Source organism: Chiloscyllium plagiosum, unplaced genomic scaffold (genome assembly GCF_037043375.1).
Source record: "Chiloscyllium plagiosum isolate Xiang-an unplaced genomic scaffold, Cpla_swu_hap1 HiC_scaffold_31, whole genome shotgun sequence".
Taxonomy (NCBI): Eukaryota; Metazoa; Chordata; class Chondrichthyes; order Orectolobiformes; family Hemiscylliidae; genus Chiloscyllium; species Chiloscyllium plagiosum.
In genome coordinates, this window is record NW_028270169.1 from 17432966 (window position 1) to 17453821 (window position 20856).

The 20856-nt window shown below is 43.9% G+C and overlaps 1 protein-coding gene across 1 annotated transcript in view; it reads left to right on the forward strand.

Moving 5' to 3' along the window:
* The first annotated feature begins 832 nt into the window (after positions 1-832).
* Positions 833-20856, forward strand: part of LOC122563963 (rap1 GTPase-activating protein 2) — a 313908-nt gene continuing 293884 nt past the window's right edge. Inside the window, exons 1-2 of the mRNA XM_043718318.2 lie at positions 833-1092; positions 19226-19261. Of these exons, the coding sequence (XP_043574253.1) occupies positions 1049-1092; positions 19226-19261 (80 nt within the window). The 5' untranslated portion in view covers positions 833-1048. The remainder of the gene's footprint in view (positions 1093-19225; positions 19262-20856) is intronic.

Below are 20856 nucleotides of genomic sequence, written 5' to 3' on the forward strand. Positions count from 1 at the left end.
GGCAGTGAATTCGTAGAATTCCTTACCACTGTGTGCTGTGGGTGCTGGATCATTAAGTACATTTAAGACTGAGATAGACAGATTATTAAACAGTAAGGGAATCAGGTTTTATGGGAAAAGGCAGGAAAGTGGAGTTGAGATTTATCAGAACAGCCATGATTTCATTGAATGACCTAGCAAACTCGATGGGCTGAATCGCCTATTTCTGCCTCTACATCATAAGGTCTTATGTAGTGAGGACATCTTGCCAAAGCCACTGGGACCCCAGTGAACTGTAACACTTCACCACCGTCACTGGTGGAAGGCAACATTGACCAATGGTGCTGAAAGCCGAGCATATGTACTTACTGTATATACCCTCATGGCCTGATAAGGCCCACATTGTAAGCTATAGTCCCAAGGTTTAAGGTGAAATAAAACACAAGCTTGTCCTCTAGCCGCGGGGTAAAAGGAAACAGCTTTGCCCCATGTCATCGTTGCCTGTTTTTGCGGCAAATGTGAATAAAACATCCCAAAGTTTCTTGCTTTTTTCCCTCTGTTTTCTTGAACGGCCAAGTTTAGTCACAGTCGTTGCACGGTGTTAGAAGAAAGCGATGCAGTGCGTTCAACTTTTAAAATCGACCAACACCACAACACAAAAGAGCTTTCCCTGATTACTCCGATCAAAGGAAAATGTGGGGTTTTTGTTTTTGAGTTTCTTTCTTTTGCGTGTGAATTTAAATGAGAATGGAGGAATTGATGGGGCTTTTCTCTTGTTTTAAAACCTAGTGCTGAAGCCAGGTGAGCCCCGCCTCCCCAGGGTGTGGGAAACCAAAACAAAATATAAGCAAAGCTGATTTTAATTTTTGACACAGTGAAACGACTTATACAGAAAGTTACAGGAAGTGGTGCAAATAGATTTCCTGCTTGATTGGTTCAAGCGGTGAAGAATTGGAAGCTTGGTTGTACATCACATCAGACGACCAGCACCGTTTGACTGAATTAAAGCTTCATACACTCTCAGGCTGTCTGTCAAACACACTCTGCACTGAACTGACGTCCTGCAACAATGTTCCGAAGAAAGCGAAGCGTTTCATTTGGGGGTTTCGGATGGTGAGTGTTATTCTTAAGTTGTGACTGGTTTTCCCTTTTTCTTGCTTTCTCTCTCTCTCTCTCTTTCCAATACCTTTTCTCCTGTTTTCTCCCGGTCGTTTTAAAAGAGACATCAACCATCTGTGTCCTGTGCAGCAGCATCAGAGGCTGGAAGAGGAACACACTGATAAAAGTCATGAGGGTACAGTGACCCGGCTGCTGCAGCAGGTCTCTGTTTTGTTAAGTGTCAGGCGCTAGTTAAATGTCCCACCCGCCAGTGAGTCAAAGAGAACAGAACTGTTTTAAAAAACCGATCCTGTTTGGCTGAGGTCGGATATTGAATTTATTGTCACGTGTGCCGAGGCACAGTGAAAAGCGAGCAATACAGGCAGATCATAGTTAAGTAGCATGGATAAGGAAATCACCGGTAAACTGATCAGAAATAAAACAGAAATGCTGGAAAAACTCAGCAGTCCCCGGATTGGATGCATTAACTCCACTTTCTCCCCACCGGTGTTGCCAGACCTGCTGAGTCTCTCCAGCAATTACTGTTCTTGTTTCAGATCTTCAGGGTCTGCAGATCTTTGGTTTGTTTCACTGATTGAAACAGCTGAACTTGGCCTCAGCATTCCTGGCTTAAAATAAGTCTTAACCCCGGCCCTCACCCTTCTTCTGGAGTGTGGTGGTAGTGTCCCTACCTCTGAGCCAGGAGCTCTGGGTTCAAGTCCCACCTGTTCCAGAGGTGTGACTTTAAGTATTTGGACAGATTCATTAAAAGTATCTGCCCCTCGCTATCTCTGTGGCCATCTTCCAGTCTCACATCATTCTGCTGTCATCTAATTCTGTCCTCTGTCTATCCCCAAATCTAATCTCTCCACCATCAGTGGCCCAGAAATTCTCCCCTTAAATGTTGCCACCTCTCTACATTAGTTTCTGTCTTTAAAGCACTCCTCAGACCGTTGAGCAATATTTGCCTTCTGTTTGAGTAGCTGGGTGTCATATTCTGTTTTATAATGACTCTGCTGTGAAGTTTCTTAAATTTCTTTATCACGTTCTGTGCTGTCATTCTCTATGACTCTATGAGTATCACATTGAAGGTACGATATAAGCGTAGCAAAAACAGAAATTGCTGGAAAAACCCAGCGGTTCTGGCAGTATCTGTGGAGAGAATTAACGTTTCAGGTCCAGTGACCCTTCCTCAGAACAGTTTTGAGAAAGGGTCACTGGATCCAAAACGTTAAGATTAGATTACTTACAATGTGGAAACAGGCCCTTTGGCCCAACAAGTCCATACCAACCTGCCAAAGCGCAACCCACTCAGACACGTTCCCCTAACACTATGGGCAACTTAGCATGGTCAATTCACCTAACCTGCACATTTTTGGACTGTGGGAGGAAACCTACACAGACATGTTCAACTTCCACACAGTCAGTCGCCTGAGGCAGGAATTGAACCTGGGTCTGTAGCGCTGTGAGGCAGCAGTGCTAACCACTGTGTCACTCACTCTGATTCCTCTCCATGGATGCTGCCAGACCTGCTAAGCTTTTCTAGCAACTTCTGTTTTCATTTCTGATTTAAGCTTCAGCAGTTCTTTCAAACTTGCTATATAAGTGTAAGTTGTTGTTGGGTTTCTCTTCCCAATTTCTATCCAGTGTTGTGTGCTAACAAAATGCAGCTGTTAGAGAAACTGACTTCATTGTGATGCTCCCATGGTCAAAATGGCCTGCCAAACTCTAGCTAGGAATGTTTCTTGCCTTTTCCTCCACCTTTTAAGCCTGTGGCTTTTACCAGATCGGGAGAAAGCCCAAGGAATTTGCTGGCAATTATCTTGACTCCAAAGTAAAATCTGACTGCTCCGGCAAAGTATCAGTGCAAATCCAATTCAATGCAATAGTCATCACGAGATTGTGATTTGCAGGTTATTTTGTGGAGAGGATAATAAAAAATCACCTTTCTTATTTGTATCGCACAAAAAGAATTTGTAGCTAGTATTCCAACACCTACAGGTGACACCGAAGCTCCTCTGAATTAATAATTCAGTGCAAATTTCATAAACTGTCTGATGTATTATTGTCAGCCAACAAATGGTGTCTCATTTTCCTGACGAAATACATTTGGATGGTTGTCAAGTTTATTAACATAAAAGGATGCAGATATATAGCCGATGGTAAAAGTGACATTGCTTTCCCTATCATTTATAATCAGCAATGCAATGAGCAGCCCCACAGTTTGAGATGATGATGATTCAACTCCCCTGAATGACCTTGTTGTGTTTCTGATCTGAGCTGCACAGTGCCACTCTAAGTTGAAGTGAGGCCAAATCCCTGTACAGTATTGGAGGGGGGAAAAGTTGAATGAAGGCTTCTCGCCACTCCCTCTTCTTCCCAGCCTCCAGCCATGTAGGTGACTGTCACGTGGCCTGGGAACAGAAATAGAGGGAACTTGTATTTATAATGTTTTTCTTCATTCATTTATGGGATGTGGGTGGGTCAGCATTTCCAATCCCTAACTGCTCTTGGAAAGATGGTGGTGTTCTGCCTCCTTGTGCTGCAGTCCATTTGGTGTAGGTTGACCCACAGTTACATTCTGAAGGGAATTCCAGGATTTTGACCCAGTGACACTAAAGGAACAGCGATATATTTCCAAATCAGAATGGTGAGTGGTTTGGAGGGGAACTTGCAGGTGGTGGTGTTCCCATGTATTTGCTGCTTTTTCCCTCCTGGATGGTGGTGGTCATGTGTTTGGAAAGCATTGCCTAAGGAGCCTTAGTGAATTTCTGCAGTGCATCATGTACCTGATACACGAACCTAGCACTGAGCATCATTATGGAGGGAGTGGATGTTTGTGCATGTGGTGCCAATCAAGCGGGTTGCTTTGTACTGGATTGTGTCAAGCTGTGGAAGTGATGTTGGAACTGCAATTATCCAGGCACTCCTGACTTGTGGTTTGTAGATGGTGAACAGGTTTTGGGAAGTCAGAAGGTGAGTTACTCAATTCCAAGCCACTGAACTGCTCCTTAAGCCACTATATTTATATGACTAATCCTGCTGGAAAAGCGCAGCAGGTCAGGCAGCACCAAAGGAGCAGGAGAATCGACATTTCGGACATAAGCCCTTCTTCAGGATTCTCGTTGATTCTCCTATTCCTTTGATGCTGCCTGACCTGCTGCGCTTTTCCAGCAACACATTTTTCAGCTCTGATCTCCAGATCTGCAGTCCTCACTTTCTCCTATGACTAATCCTGTTCAGTTTCAGGTTAATGGTAACCCCCAGGATATTTATATTGGGGATTCAGTGATGGTAGTGCCATTGAATATCAAAGAGTGATGGTTAGCTTCCCTCTTTGTTAGAGATAGTCATTGCCTGGCATTCATTTGGCGTGAGTGTTCCTTGCCACTTGTCAACCAAACCTGAACATTTTCCAGGTCTTACTAAATTTGGGCACGGACTACTTCAATATCTGAGGAGTCGCGAATGGTGCTGAACATTGTGCAATTATCAGTGAGCATTCCCACTTCCTACATTATGATGAAGGGAAGGCCATTGATGAAGCAACTGAAGAGGGTTGGGCCTAGGACACTCCCCTGAGGAACACCTGCAGAGATGTCCTGGAGCTGAAATGACTAGTTAGGTTGGATGGATCACCTGAGTCCACTACGTACAGTGAATTAGACAGAGATTTTTTGTAATAGAGAGGGAATCGGAAATGCTGTCACACCCCAGTGCATCGGGGTAACTGCAATGGCATGATTGATAGTACATGGTGAATACATTCCAGTCAGCGTGACCTGAATTCACTTAAGAAACAGCTGAATGCTATAACATGAAAACAAGGAGGGTGATATTTTGAAAAGGGGAAATCAAATGGGCCTCTTTATCTGACTTTATCTTGCGACCCACTGGACATCTTCAAGCTTCTGATTTCCCATTTCAAATTAGTTCCTTTATCTCCACAAATAGAATGCTTCGTTTTAATGGGACAAGTACCACACTGCGAAAATTATGTGGCAATAGACATGTACAATGTTGTCTGTCATTGTGTGAACTTTATCTGACTGCCACAGTTTTAGATCTGGGCCTGGATTTTCCGGGAACTGAATTCCCTTGCCAAAACCGCATTGATACTCAGGAAGTGCATGGTGAGACCTGGATGAACCTTCACTCTCAAATTCTGCCTCTGCCTGCCCTGACTCAATACAATTGCATTGCTCTTGCCTCTAGTTTGAAGCATTTGTGTTTGCTACATTTAACATAGTCACTGGCCAAGCAGAGTGGAAGTCTGTGAGTGACAATTCAGGATCCTACAATATTTAGAGTTGTACAACATAAGACACCCAGATTGAAGCCTTAATAGTATCTGCTAATTTTTATCTTACTGTGGAAAACCCTGCATTATTCACATATATCAAAGCTGTACATAATTTCATCCTCTTCTGTGGGTCCTCTCATGGTTACAAATGCCAATTTGGGATTGGCATGAATTGTCCACAGAACTAGCAATTCATAGTGTCTTGACACGATGACACTTGCCAAAATGGCACTTAGCCAAAATACCATAAGATTGACCCCTGTATATCACCCAGTGTGGAGATGCTTTCAATGGTGCAATAGCCATCTGTTTTCAAGTGTTGGATGGATGTGTTTAAAGTTGACTGACTTTTCAGTAATTGCACTTTTACACCATCAGATAACTTCTGCAGATTTAAAGAATAGCTACCAGGAAGTGCAACCCCACCCTTGACTTCCAGCTGTACACACCCATAGCATGTGTAGCAGTAGTACCAGTAAACCTGACTCTTCCCTTTTTTCAAAAAATAATATATCAATGGTTAACTAAGTCAGTAACCTTTGAATGAGGCAGTGTGATTCACTTGATTGTTGCACTTTAAATCCATTCATTACCTTTCCCTGCATTTGACACATTCATATTAGTGCTATAATGCCCTGTGATCTCCTCATTCCTTTGACTATTAGCTTCTGTTTCATCAACTTCACTTAACCCCATTATTGTCAGCTGGATTTTATGCTGTCAACATGCATCATCCTGCAATTCCTTCCTTCCACCTCATCTGTTTCCACCTGTTTTGTCCTGGATGGTGTTACATTTTTGTGAGTCGGTGGAGCTGCACTCATTCTGGAAAACAGGGAATATTTCATCACTTTCCTGACCTGTGCCTTGTCAATAATGCACAAGTTTTGGGATGGTCAGGGGGGCTGAGTCACTTACCACAGAATTCCTAACCTCTGATCTGCTTTTATAATAGTAACCATATTTACATGGCTGGTCCAGTTTCAGGTCAATGGTAACTCCCCAGGATGTTGCCAATGAGAGATTCAGCGAATGCAATGTCATCGAATGTCAAAAGGAGATGGTTCAATTTTCCCTTGTTGGAGCTGGTCATTTCCTGGCACTTGTATGGTATGAGCATTATTTTCCACTTATCTGTCCAAGTCTGGATATTGTCCAGGTCTTGATGTGGATGGACATTGACTGCTTTCAGATCTAAGGAGTTGTGAATGATGCTGAACATTGTACCAGTGAACATGCCTCCTTACGATCTTATGATGGAATTAATCCAGAAGGATTTATTAGCTACATTAGCAGCATTATAATACATTGTGTGGTGTCCCTGTCTTCAAGAAACAAGCATTTCTCCTGAGTGATTGACACTTACTAAAGGAAAGAAAACTTTGCATTTCTGTAGCACCTGCCATGACCAGATGTTTTAAGTGTTTCCATCAATGAATTACTTTGTTTGAATTGTAGTCACTCAGATACATTGATCGTCCTCACCTATTGCAGTGTTTTCCTGTTAAATGTCTCATGGTTTGACAGCTCATACTTGAAATGACAATACCCTGCTGACATGTATCTACTACATCAACACTCTGCTACTTCCACAACATGAGAAGCACAAATAGTTGGGCAAGTAATTTAATTCCCAGGAACAGGACAATTGGGCTGTGTTAGAGACAGGGAAGTATCATGCAAGAGAGTGGTCCAATGTTTGATGGCAGATCAGGCATGGGCTAAACATCCAGCCAGATGGAAGGATCTGAAAGGGATTAGGACACAATCTCCATTTACGTCCACTAATCCTGAACTGATTCCAATGTGGTCCATTTTTGGGGAGGTGTTGGTCTGGTAGTGTTATCACTGGATTGTTAATCCAGATACGCCGGTAATGTTCTGGGAAGCCAGGTTTGAATCCTGCCATGGAAGGCAGTGGAATTTGAATTGAATAAAAATCTAGAATTAAGAGTCTAATGTTGACCATGAAACCATTGTCGATTGTGAGGAAATCTGTTCATTATTGCCCTTTATGGAAGGAAACTAAGCCGGTCTGGCCCAAAATGTGACTCCAGACCCACAGCAATGGGGTTCACTCTCAACTTAATAAATGGTGGCCTAGGCAGCAACACCCCCATTGCATGAATGAATAAAAAAAATTATCATTGGGACCGACGTTAAGGAGAAAGTTTGAATGTCCAGAGGTAATCCAGAAACTGTCGTTTTCAACAGATTTGTGTTCCCATTCCTGAAAGGGCAGCACCGTACTTCCTGTTCTGAAGAGGAGTCATATGAGACTTGACACATTAACTCTGTTTTTCTCTCCACAGATACTGCCAAACTGTTGAGTTTCTCCAGATTCTCTATGTTTATAAGAAAATACTTCTGTTCCATGTTAGGCCAAGCTTTGCTGTTGAAGGTCAATCATAACAGCAAACCTAAATGATTAAGAGACATGCACCTCTTTGTTCTATAGAGGTTTTGGAAGTGCCAATTTAGGTAGCGCCACACATTAGCAATGCTCTCCTCCAAGCTGTCCATAAGACATCGAGAGGCCATTCCAAGTGATGAAGACAACCTAGATAGACAAGGGAGGTCAGTGCCCCCAAGTGCCTCAAGAAAGCTCTAGCTCTGGTGGGAACCAGAGCATGAATGATCTGCTGCACCCTGTCACAGATGTGTGTCACTGTGTACTCAATGCTTCCTGCACCTATGAGTTAATGTTTGAAGGTTGCCATTGTAGAGGACTGTTACACACAAGACCAGGTGTCAACCTTTCAGCAGATGCCTCATTGGAAGTCAATGAATGTCATTTCATTGCACTGACCCGTACAGGCACGACAGTAGTACTGTCCCTTACCACATCTGCCAGCATTCACCATGAAACATAAAAGGAGCTGCAACTCTCAGCAGTTCACACATCACCAGGTCTCTGTTTTTTTCCAATACAACTGGAATGTAGCACTTCTCCCCAAAGACTTACAAGGGCCTAGTACATGCCAACAAAAGGTTGATTGTTGAGTTTGAGCTCATAACACCACAAGTGTTTACTAACAATCAACCAGATTACTCATGACTTAGACTTTTCATGAGCTGATCAGCATGGAAATGCTTCAATCCTAACACTGTAAGCATTTGCACTCACCAGAATGACTCCATGACTCAGAAAATGGCTATTTTCTGATGGAGCCAAGTTAGTAAAGAGGCTCATACTCATTGGATGAGGTCTACCTTACCACGATGACTGCAATCAGTTTGACAGACTCTCCTTCTCAACCTCTCCCCACCAGAGGCATGATGACCCTGAGGATAAACTATATACTCTCTTGAGAGTAGCCCTATGGTCTGGTAAGACTATGGCAACTTTACCATCTTACCTTACCATTGTCATACCTCATATATAGACTGAAATTTGTGAACTGATGTGTTTGTCCAACAAGATTGGATATTTGGAAATAATTTCAGCGTCCTGGGGTATTAGTGAGCATTCATGACATGCTAATGAATGTAAAACATGTTCCCACCAATTACAATTGAGAAACTCAACCAGCCCAAAACATTTTAAGCACTTAATAGCAAATGTATAACCTGCCAATGGGGATGAACAGAAATTTTGATTCCAACCCTACCTTCCAAAAGGTCTGGATATCCTGAAAATTCAACCAGAAAGGAACCTAATGTCCCGGCCCATGCAGGTTCTGACCTTGTTATATTGTAGTTGCTGAATAGGTTTAGCAGAAGTGAAACAGGTGTGAAAATGTTACGTGAAAAATGACACATAATTCAGTGATTAATAGACCCTCAATGTAATGAATGAAAATAAAAACACGAGTAAGAGAATCCACACTGTGTTCGAACTCCTAGTTGGACAAATGGATCCAGAACACTCCCTCTGGTTTTGTGCTCTTCAAAACTCTCATTTGGTAGGAGGACAAGAACTGTAACTTGGTATCTGCAAGTAAGATTGGATGAGCAGGAAATCACGGATTCACAAAGCAGAGTGTTTAACTGAACCAAAACCTTTTGTAATGGAAAAATGTCATTAACATTCAGTTGGCTTAATTTAGCAAAGTGGACCAGACGTTAAAGGGACACTGTTTCAGAAGCATGAGTTACAGATTTGACATTTATCCAAAGTACTGTCTTCCTATTCAGAGAAGAATAGGTGAGTTCTCCTCATTGACTAAGACCAAGTTATCTCTGGATGGGAATCACCAATAAGAAATTATTTGATTCATCGAATATAAAGTGTGTTGAAAGATTTTAACGCAGATGTTAAAACATTTAAATAACACCTGACCATGAAGCAAAGGGAAAATAATGCGCCACTGCAAGAAATCATTTAAGGAAATCAAATTGAAACAGGAACTGACAGAAGAGACCAATCCACAGCAAAAATGATCAGATATTCTGTCTCCGAAATAAGACTTTTCTTTAAAGGTCTATTCTACTTCTTAAAAATTGAAATATTTTAGCACAACCTGAGATAAAACATTGTTATTTCCTCAGCTGAATGATTGCTGAATGATTTAGCCTGATAAATCTAGAAATGGGTAAATTTAAAAGGGAAACCTTTTACTGCAACTTAAAATGTAGTCCACACAATCTCCGTTGAAATAAGCAAAAGCTACCATACTAAATATAGTTAAAAAAAGATTCAAGAGCTTGTGAACCTCTGATTTCAGAACATCTCATATGTGCTTCTAGGCCTAGAGCTTGCTTGATCATCTTACGTTTGCTGGTCTTGGTGATGGAAGCATTTGAAACACCAGTAACTTTTGCTGGAAAATGTTCCTGTGCAGTCACTTGGATTAGAAAAAGAATAGACCACGTTCACATATGACACGTGCTTCCATACTCCTCCACCTTTCCAATTGCAGTGTAGGCTATACAACTGAGGCAAAACCTTTCACCAATGCATTGATACAGGGTTAATGATGGGAATAATAACACTTAAAGAAGCTCGATACCATCCAGAGCAAAGCAGCCTGTCAAACTGACATCCCATTTGCTACATTCAACAACCCCTCCCTCTATCCCTGGGGCATAGTGCAAGGTCTCTCCAAGACCCATTGGAGTAACTCACCAAGGGTCCTACGACAGCACCTTCCAAGGACGTGACTGCTACCACCTAGAAGTACAAGGACAGTAGATGCAGCAAGCCACACACCATTTTGAGCTGAAACTATATCGCTGTTCTTTTACCATCGCTGGGTCAAAACACTGGGATTCCCTCCACAACAGCACTGTGGGTGTACAGGAGCTCTGAAGCAGGCTATCACGATTCCAGAAGGTGGCTCACGGCCAACTTCTCAAGCATTTGGGGAGGGAATGTAGGTGTTTGTCCAGCCAGGGTGGCCACATCCCGATAGCAGTGGATATCTACCCCAAGGCAGGCCTAAACCTTTAAGAAAGATGGGCTAAACGTCCAAGGAGGAAGGTTAGAAAAAACAGCCAATGGGATTCTTCTAGGTAACCTGATGTTTACTTCCAGGGTCTGACTCTTATTTTTGAAATGGTATCAGAAAGGAGAGGACCTGCTCTTACTTACAGACAGGCTAATAATTGAAAATGCTGAGTCTAAACCGTAGAATTCAAAAAAAAGCATGGAGGTCCAGTGTTTGGGACCACAAGTTTTGTTTTTGTGAGTGTGATTTGTCCTCTCCCTTTCCTATAATAGGCTTTTATAACCCATCAAGGAACAGTTTACCTTTCACTCTGACTGGGTACAGATGCAAATATTTTGACAAAGAGAAGGGATATAAAATCTCGCTGCTCTGTGAAACAACATCAGCTATATTGGCTGCAGGTTCTAAACTCAGTCACTGCTCAGTTCCTCAAATACAAACCAATGCAAACAAATGTTTCAGTTACATTAGAATTCTGTCCAGCAAGCCAGACCTTCCTGATTCAGTTCACCTACAAATCAATAGCCCAGCATGAGGGCAACGTCTCTTTAATTTGCTATTTCGATATGAATATAGCAAAAATGAATAAGGGGCCAAAATGAATAAGTGGGTGGCACGGTGGCTGAGTGGTTAGCACTGCTGCCTCTCAGCACCAGCGACACAGATTCAATTCCAGCCTTGGGTGACTGTCTGTGTGGAGTTTATACATTTTCCCCGGGTCTGTGTGGATTTTCTCCGGGTGCTCCGGTTTTCACCCATAGTCCAAGGATGTGTATATTAGGTGAATTGACCATGGGAAATTGCCCATAGTGTTCAGGGATGTGTAGGTTAGCTGCATTAATCAAGGGAAATGTAGAGTAATAGAGCAGGGGAATGAGTCTGGGTGGGTTACTCTGTGGGATCAAAGGGCTGGTATCCACACTGTAGGGATTCTAGGAAAGCACTTTGGACATTCTACCAATCTCTTGCATCCAGTGGAACCTCCAATTGCCCATTACAAGAAATATTGCCATTACAGGAACAGATTGGGGATGGGGTCTTCTCTATTCTGGGCAGAACTAACTCTTGGGTTGGATGAATCAGGTGGTTTGGGGGATCCTGCTCTGGGAGGAACTATAGATATCAGGAAGAACTGGGAGCCGGGGTGGGGTGACCCTTGAAATAGTAGGATTGGTGCTGTGTGACAGGAGGGAATAGTCACCAGAGCAAAACTAAACCTGCCAACACAAAGACTCTTGTTCATGGACTGGAAGGAAAATCCAGAGGATTACGGGAGAGGCTGTGCACTGTCTTGGGGTTGGAGTAGGACCTTGGGCCCTGCTTCAGGGATGCTTTGACTCTAGGACTTCTCAGACACTAGTGTAATCCTGGCATAATCTCTTGGGATATCACAGTCCCAGGAGATTTGGTTCCAGGTTGCTCTTTAATGATGTATGGTGTACAATATGTTGGCAGGGCAATAGACAGATAATATGGTCAAATGTATTTGTCCATGTACATCAGTGAACACAGTTTTGCATAATTTAGGATGTTGTTGTTTCCATTGTCCTACTAACAGTTAATGGTTGCCAGAGTTACAGAACTCCTAATGCAAATGCAGTGAGGCAGCTTCTCTATTCATTGATAAACCTGTGCTGGAGTGACCCACCTTCTAACAATCACATGGTACTTTCCAAATTCTTTGTCAAACAGATGAAGAGGCTTTTAAAACCAGAACTGAAAAAATAACAATGTGCAAGAACTTGCAATTATCTATTAGTGGAACAGGGTCCCAGAGCTTTCTCTGTTCCACCACCCCAATTACGTGTATAAATGGTGTTTCTGTACTACTGAGCAGCAGAATATTCTGCCCTATTCTGTCTTTCACATCTGACAGCACTTCATAGAGGAAAAAGTGGATGCCAACAGTGATGGCAGAAATGGAGAAGGTGGTCAAGAAAGTCGGTTTTGGTGGGGGGTGGAGGGGTGGCATGTGAAGCTAGTTTGGAGTGGAAGGTTTTAGCAAGAGTGTAAATCTGATATGACTGATGGATCTGTCACTACTTCAACGGCAAGGGAAGATAGAGATGCATGTGAGGCCCTAGATTGAAAAACGCAGCCGAAGATAGAGTACTGAACATGATTGCCAAGATAAGGTACCGTGTAAATGAGGATGAGTGGCTGATGGTTTTGGACTGGGACACAAGGCTTGTTGCACACAGTAGGAGGAGGTGACTGGGACTAAGATTGAAACCAGAGTGCAGGCCTCAGCTGGTTTGTTTCTGAGATCAAATTAAATTAGCAGCAGCAGCCTTCATGAGAAACAATCTTAAATTCCCCCAACTATTCCAGCAGTTGTTGGTAGAGCACATGGCCATGAGTACTGTAATTGCTGGCAAACAAATGTGAAATGTGGCCCTATAGACAAACTGAAGATGCAGTGTGAAACTTTGCCAGGAACATAGGAGTGTAATGTATGGAATGCAATCACTCAGGCCTAGTTTTTCCAGTCAGCATGATTTTAACGCTGGTATTAACGCATTTTAAATAACACCGTTTTGTAGCACCGATCAGAAAGTATATACATCTTGGTTAAATTGTAAGCCGGGATTTCATACTCGATTATTTTCCATGGAAAATATAAATATTTCTGAAGTTTCACTCATGCTCGTTTACATCAAAGCCAAATCCCGGGGGTGAAAGGCCAATAGATTTACTCTTGCCCAGTGCCCAGATTGTCTCCAGGAATGGCAACATGAGATTGTTCCCAGTTTGTCTCCACTCAAACATTCTTTAAACATCTTTCACAGTAACTACAGCTGGAGCAGCTAGCAGGGGGAGAAAGTATGTGTCAATAGTTGACTTGTGAGAAATAATACTCCACAGATGCACTGGAGATTGGAAGGGAGATAGTCAACATCATTGCTCCTGGCGCACATTGGCAGGGAATGGTGGGAAAATGCAGACTCCCAGCTGGTGATTTTCCATCCATGAAATCATATGGTCATGATCCTGGGGCCAGGTCTCCCAGTGTGTGTTCCCATTGCTTAGAAGTACTCAACTAGAAATTCTCCTCCGTGATTTGAAGCATATGAAAGGCCAGGGTAATATTTCCAGATCCAAATCAATTGGATTGAAGTCGGTTTAATTTGATCCAAATATTTCCCAACTCAACAACTTTTCAGATGCGTTGTGAGCTTTCTACCTCTTTTGATTGGATTGTTCAAAGATTGCATATGTTTTTGGACTTTGGTGTGTTTTAAGGTTTAAAATAAAGTCACCTGAGTCCCAGTGGGCCATAGCATCTTACGAGAATTTGATTGCACATAGAAAGCTCATTCGTAGGCTGAAGATGAGTGAGATCGGCCTATCTGTGGTTTTTGGAGTTTCACAATGATCATAATTCTCTGTGGTTGATTTCTCCTCTGGCACTTAAGTAAGTATGGATCAAGGTTTAGCAGAGAGTCTTACAATAGGGGATGAGTGGAGGGGTCAACAACTGGCATAGAGGAGGTCTGACCTTTACTATAGAGTATTGTGCACAGCATTCATCACCTCATTTTAAGGAAGATAGTTCAGAAAGAAGTTTACTGGATTGATACCTGGAAGAGGCAGATAATCTTGTGGTGAAAGTGAGGACTGCAGATGCTGGAGATCAGAGTCGAGAGTGTGATGCTGGAAAAGCACAGCAGGTCAGGTAGCATCCAAGGAGCAGGAGAATCGACGTTTCGAGCAAAAGCCCTTCATCAGGAATGAGGCTGGGAGCCGAGAGATAAATGAAAGTGCAATAGGTGAATGGAGGTGGTGGGTAATGGTAAAACGTCAGAGGGGAGGGCGGAGCGGATAGGTGGGAAGGAAGATGGACAGGTAGGACAGGTCATGGAGGTGATACCAAGTTGGAAGGTTGGATTTGGGGTAAGGTGGGGAGAGAGAAAATGTGGAAACTGGTGAAATCCACATTGATGCCATGGGGTTGCAGGGTCCCAAGGTGGAAGATGGGGCGTTCTTCCTCCAGGCTTCGGGTCATTAGGGAGTGGTGATGGAGGAGGCCCAGGACCTGCTTGTCCTTGGCGGAGTGGGAGGGGGAGTTGAAGTGTTTGGCCATGGGATAGTGGGGTTGGTTGGTGCGGGTGTCCCAGAGACGTTCTCTGAACCACTCTGTGAGTAGGCATCCTGTCTCCACAATGTAGAGGAGACCACATTGGGAGCAATGGTTACAGTAAATGACATGTGGAAGAGCAGGTGAAATTTTGATGTATGTGAAAGGCTACTTTTGGGCATTGGACGGAGGTGAGGGTGGGGGGGGGGGAGGTGTGCGCGCAGTTCTTGCAGTTCCTGGGGTGGCAGAGGAAGGTGCCAGGAGGGGAGGTTGTGTTGGTAGGGAGCATAGAGCTGACAAGGGAGTCGTGGAGAGAACAGTCTCCACAGAAAGCGGAGAGGGGTGCAAAGAGAAATATATCTCTGGTGGTGGAGTGCGTTAGTAGGTGGCAGAAATGGCGGAGGATGATGCATTGTACACAGAGGTTGGTGGGGTGGAAGGTGAGGGGGTTTCTGTCCTTGTTGCGGTTGGAGGGGTAGGGTTTGAGGTGTGGAGGTGTGGGAAGTGGATGGGATGTGCTAGAGGGCATCATCAACTACGTGGGAGGGGAAATTACGGTCTTTAAAGAAGGAGGCCATCTGCTATGTACTGTGGTGGAACTAGTCATCCTGGGAGCAGATGCAGCAGAGGCGGAGGAATTGAGAATAAGGGATAGCAATCTTACAGGAGGCAGGATGGGAGGAGGTGTAGTTCAGGTAGCTGTGGGAGTTGGTAGGTTTTAAAAGATGTCAGTGTTGAGTTGGTCACTGCTGATGGAAGTGAAGAGGTCCGGGAAGGGGAGAGATGTGTCAGAGATGATCCAGGTGAATTTAAGATCAGAGTGGAAAGTGTTTGTGAAGTTGATGAACTGTTCAACGTCCTTGTGGGAGCACGAGGTGGCGCCAATGCAGTCATCAATGTAGCAGAGGAAAAGTTGTGGAATGATGCAGGTGTAACTATGGAAGATGGACTGTTCTACGTAGCCGACAAAAAAACAGGCATAACTGGGGCCAGCGGGAGGACCAGTTCCCCCACAGAGCACACCAGATGGCCTCCTTCTTTAAAGACCGTAATTTCCCCTCCTACATGGTTGATGATGCCCTCTAGTGCATCTCATCCACTTCCCACACCTCTGCCCTCAAACCCTCAACGTCCTCGTAGGAGCACGAGGTGGCGCCAATGCAGTCATCAATGTTATGGAGGAAAAGGTGGGAAATGGTGTTGGTGTAACAATGGAAGATGGAATCTTCCACTTGGCCAAAAAAAGACAGGCATAGGTGGAGCCTAGCGAGTGCCCATGGCTACCCCTTTTGTCTGTCGGAAGTGAGAGGATCCAGGTGAAAGGGGTAGCCATGGGCACTCGCTGGGCCCCACTTATGCCTGTCTTTTTTTGGCCAAGTGGAAGATTCCATCTTCCATTGTTACACCAACACCATTCCCCACCTTTTCCTCCACAACATTGATGACTGCATTGGCGCCACCTCGTGCTCCTACGAGGACGTTGAACAGTTCATCAACTTCACCAACACATTCCACCCCAACCTTAAATTCACCTGGACCATCTCTGACACCTCTCTCCCCTTCCTGGACCTCTCCATCTCCATCAGCGGTGACCGACTCAACACTTACATCTTCTACACACCTACCAAGTCCCACAGCTACCTGGACTACACCTCCTCCCATCCTGCCTCCTGTAAAAACGCTAAGCCTTAATCCCAATTCCTCCGCCTCTGCTGTATCTGCTCCCAGGAGGACCAGTTCCCCCACAGAGCACACCAGATGGCCTCCTTCTTTAAAGACCGTAATTTCCCCTCCTACGTGATTGATGATGCCCTCTAGTGCATCTCATCCACTTCCTGCGCCTCTGCCCTCAAACCCCACCCTCCAACCGCAAAAAGGACAGAAACCCCCCCAGTCCTGACCTTCCACCCCACCAAACTCCGTGCACATCGCATCATCCTCCGCCATTTCTGCCACCTACAAACGCACTCCACCACCAGAGGTATATTTCCTTCTGCACCCCTATCTGCTTTCTGTGAAGACCATTCCCTCTGCGACTCCTCATCAGGTCCACGGCCTACACCAACCCACCCTCCCATCCTGGCACCTTCCCTTGCCACAGCAGGAATTGCAAAAACTGTGCGCACACCTCCACCCTCACCTCCATCCAAGGCCCCAAAGGAGCCTTCCATATCCATCAAAGTTCCACTTCCACACATGGCGTTTACTGTATCTGTTGCCCCTGATGCGGTCTCCTCTACACTGGGGATACAGGCCGCCTACTCACAGAACGCTTCAGAGAACATCTCTGGGGCACCCGCACCAACCAACCCCACTGTCCCGTGGCCAAACACCTCAATTCCCCCTCCCACTCCATCAAGGACATGCAGGTCCTGGGCCATCTCCATTGCCAAATCCTAACTACCCAATGTCAGGTGGAAGAATGCCTCATCTTCCGCCTCGGGACCCTGCAACCCCATGGCACCAATGTGGATTTCACCAGTTTCATCATTTCCCCTCCCCCCACCTCATTCCAGATCCAACCTTCCAACTCGGCACCGCCCAACCTGACCTGTCCTACCTGTCCATCTTTCTTCCCACCTATTTGCTCCACCCTCCCCTCTGACCTATCACCTTTACCCCCACCTCCATACACCTTTCACACTCTCAGCTACCTTCCCCCCAGCCCCACTCCACTCCCATTTATCTCTCCAAACCCTCGGCTCCCAGCCTCATTCTTGATGAAGGGCTTTTGCCCAAAACTTCAATTCTCCTACTCTTCGGATGCTGCCTGACTTGCTGTGCTTTTCCAGCGCCAGACTCTTGACACAGATAATCTTGTGGGGGAAGATCGGGCAGGTTAGGCTTGTATCCACTGAAGTTTCGAAGAATGAGAGACAACCTGCTTGAAATGTATTGAATCCCGAAAGGTCTGGATGGGGTAGCTGTGGCAAGGGTGTTTCCTCTTATGGGAGAATCGAGAATCGGGGTCACTGTTTAAAAGTCAGGGATCTTACTCTATGACATAGAGTAAGCAAAATTTTTCATCTGAATCATGAGTCTTTGGAACTGTCTCCCTGTACAGGTGGTAGAAGAAGAGTCTTTGAATTACTTTAAGGCAGAACTAGATAGATTCTTAGTGTCTTCCAGTCATATAGAGTTGTACAGCATGGAAACAGATCCTTTGGCCCAACTCGTCCACGCCAACCAGAAATCCTAAATTAATCTAGTCCCATTTGCCAGCATTTGGCCATATTTCTCTAAACCCTTCCTTTTCATACGCCCATCCAGATGCCTTTTACATGTTGTAATTGTACCAGCCTCCTCTATCTCTTATTAAACCAGGAGGTGAAAAGTTATCAGGTGCCGGTGGGTATGTGGATTTCAGATTGTAAACAGATCAGCCATGACCCTGTGGAATGGTGGAGCAAGCTCAAGATGAATGGCCTACTGCTGATTCATGTGTCGGTATTTACAGTGAAGCTTCCAGGTCCTAACTCTACAACGAAGAAGGGCTTATGCCCGAAACGTCGATTCTTCTGTTCCCTGGATGCTGCCTGACCTGCTGCGCTTTTCCAGCAACACATTTTCAGCTCTGATCTCCAGCATCTGCAGACCTCACTTTCTCCTAACTCTACAAAGGAAAGGAAAATAATCAAAACTTATCTGAAGTTGTCTTTTCTGCTTCTGATTTTCTTCCAACTTAAATGTATTGAATGGGAACATGGCTTCCCTGCTCAGTTCACGTAGTGGTGGGAATCTGGAGATATTGTTGGACAGTTAATGATAGACAATCTGCACACTTAGGGCACCAGTTGGCTTTCGGTAGCTGCCTTCTGCTGTTCACTTGGAATAGGAGGTTAAAATGTAAAATAGTGAGACCCAAATTAAACACTGGTACTGAAAGTGAGGGAGGCAGTGGTTTAGTATTTAGTAAATTCACTGGATCAGCAATCCAGAACCACATGGGCAATCTTCTGGGCACATTGTTTCAAAATCCCATCATGACAGACCGTGAAATTTGAATACAATAAAATCTGGAATGGAGATCTGGTTGACTAATGCGATGTAAGAAGGGAAAGCTGCTGACCTTGCTTAATCAGATCTACTTGTGACTCCAGACAGGCAGCAAAGTGGTTGAATCTGAAGTGTCCTGTGGACAATAAGAACTGGCCTCATCAACACCCACATTCTGCAGATAAATTTAAAAAGAACCTCTCAGCTTTTAATTGCCTGTTCACCTGGTTCCAGTGAGACAGAGAAGTTTAAAATCAGTCTCCCTCATGTGCCATTCTCCGAAAGAACAGTTATATCGAGTCAAAAGGATATCTACTGTTGGACATATTAACTTCAGTCCAGTGCTTGTGGGTGATCTATAGTTTTTGTTTTGTTTTTCAGGATTGACAAATCTACTGTGGCTGCCTTAAGACAGAGGTGAGCTCTTTCATTTGGACATTGCCTTCTTTGATCGTGGATACAGTGCAATATGGTCTGTTACTGTAGGTTCTAACAATGTTTCATTCTTTCAGGTCAGGATGTTATGTAAACGGTGTTCTGTGCTGCTGTTGTTCAAGTTGAATATTCTGCAATTGCTTACCTCCTTTCAGCTGATTTATTTAAATGAACTTGAAGTCTGGATTTTTTTTAAACCCACTGTGAAATGCTATGGTTTCCAGGGCCAGAGCACGCATTGTTTCTGTAAAATAATTGGATGTGTTCTGTTCACACCTCAACAGCCAATTCTGGGAGGCCATCACTATTTTTTGCTATTGTCTGATGTTTAGCAAGAGTTTATTGCTTAGCTGTTGTCATGATAAAACCTCGTTTTAAAGTTGTCATGTTTGTCTGCAATTATCACATGGACTTCCCTCAGCTGAGATGAATCTTCGGTAAAGCCCATCTTCCCTTTCACCACCCTGAAGAATTGACTCAAAACTGCGATTTGTGCAATTTCTCCTCTGTCTCCAATGGTCTCCTTGTCAGGTTATGTCAGGAGAACCTTGTAGGAATTCTGTTGCATGTGATTGCAGTTTCTCTATTAACGCTCATATTGACAATTAAGCTTTTCTGGGTGTCTATATTTAACACAGTCATTAACTCTATTAAACCCATTTAAAATTAACTGTATATTGGCCCAGGATTTCTCTATGATTTCTACCTGGCTTACAGTGGAATTTGTTTGGAAGGAAATGAAATTGTGCAAAACATTTTGGAACTTGAAGTGTAAGCGAACATGCAAAAACTTCCCACTTGAGTTTTCCAGATTTCATTCACGTTCAATGGTCGGTTTGCCCAAAGAAATAAGTGATTCAGTGCCTGAGCAAATCCAAGATTGAGGAAGAACGCATTAAAGCACCCTTACAGGAACAAAGAGATGCGCCCCAAATGTAGGTTAAATATAGAACCATGAAAATGACACTGTTTAAGAAGCCCTAATAAACAGGGGTGATCACTGAAGAATAACACTGTACACAATGAGGAAGCCAAAGTATTAAAATAGTTTTAAAATCTCTTTAATGAGCTGCAGTGCCACAGTGTTTAATTAACCTAACTGGCCTTTAAAGAGACACTCGAATAAAAGCAAAATGTTGAGGATGCTGGAAATCTGAAACAAACATAGAGAGTGCTGGAGAAACTCAGCAAGTCTGGCAGCATCTGTGGTAAAAGAACTAGTTAACCTTTCAGGTCAGCTATGCCTTTTCTTCATAATTGAGTGCTGAAGTTATATGTCAGAGAAATCCACACTGATGCAAAGGGAACTTTGAGATTATTACTGATCAACAATCATGTCAGCACCAGCCCATTTTGTACAGGTGTTTTTGCAGAGCAATGGTAGAATTGCCCCAGTGAGATTTCTGTGCTTGCAGACTTAATGACTAACACACAGCATCTTCCAGATGGTCAAGCTGTTGGTTCTGAATATGACCTTTTGGAGCAGATTATTCGAGAGGCTGAGCTAGTCTGAAAAGTCAGTGTGATCCTATCTCAATGATGAATGTTTCCTCCTCATAGAAATCTGAGATACCAAG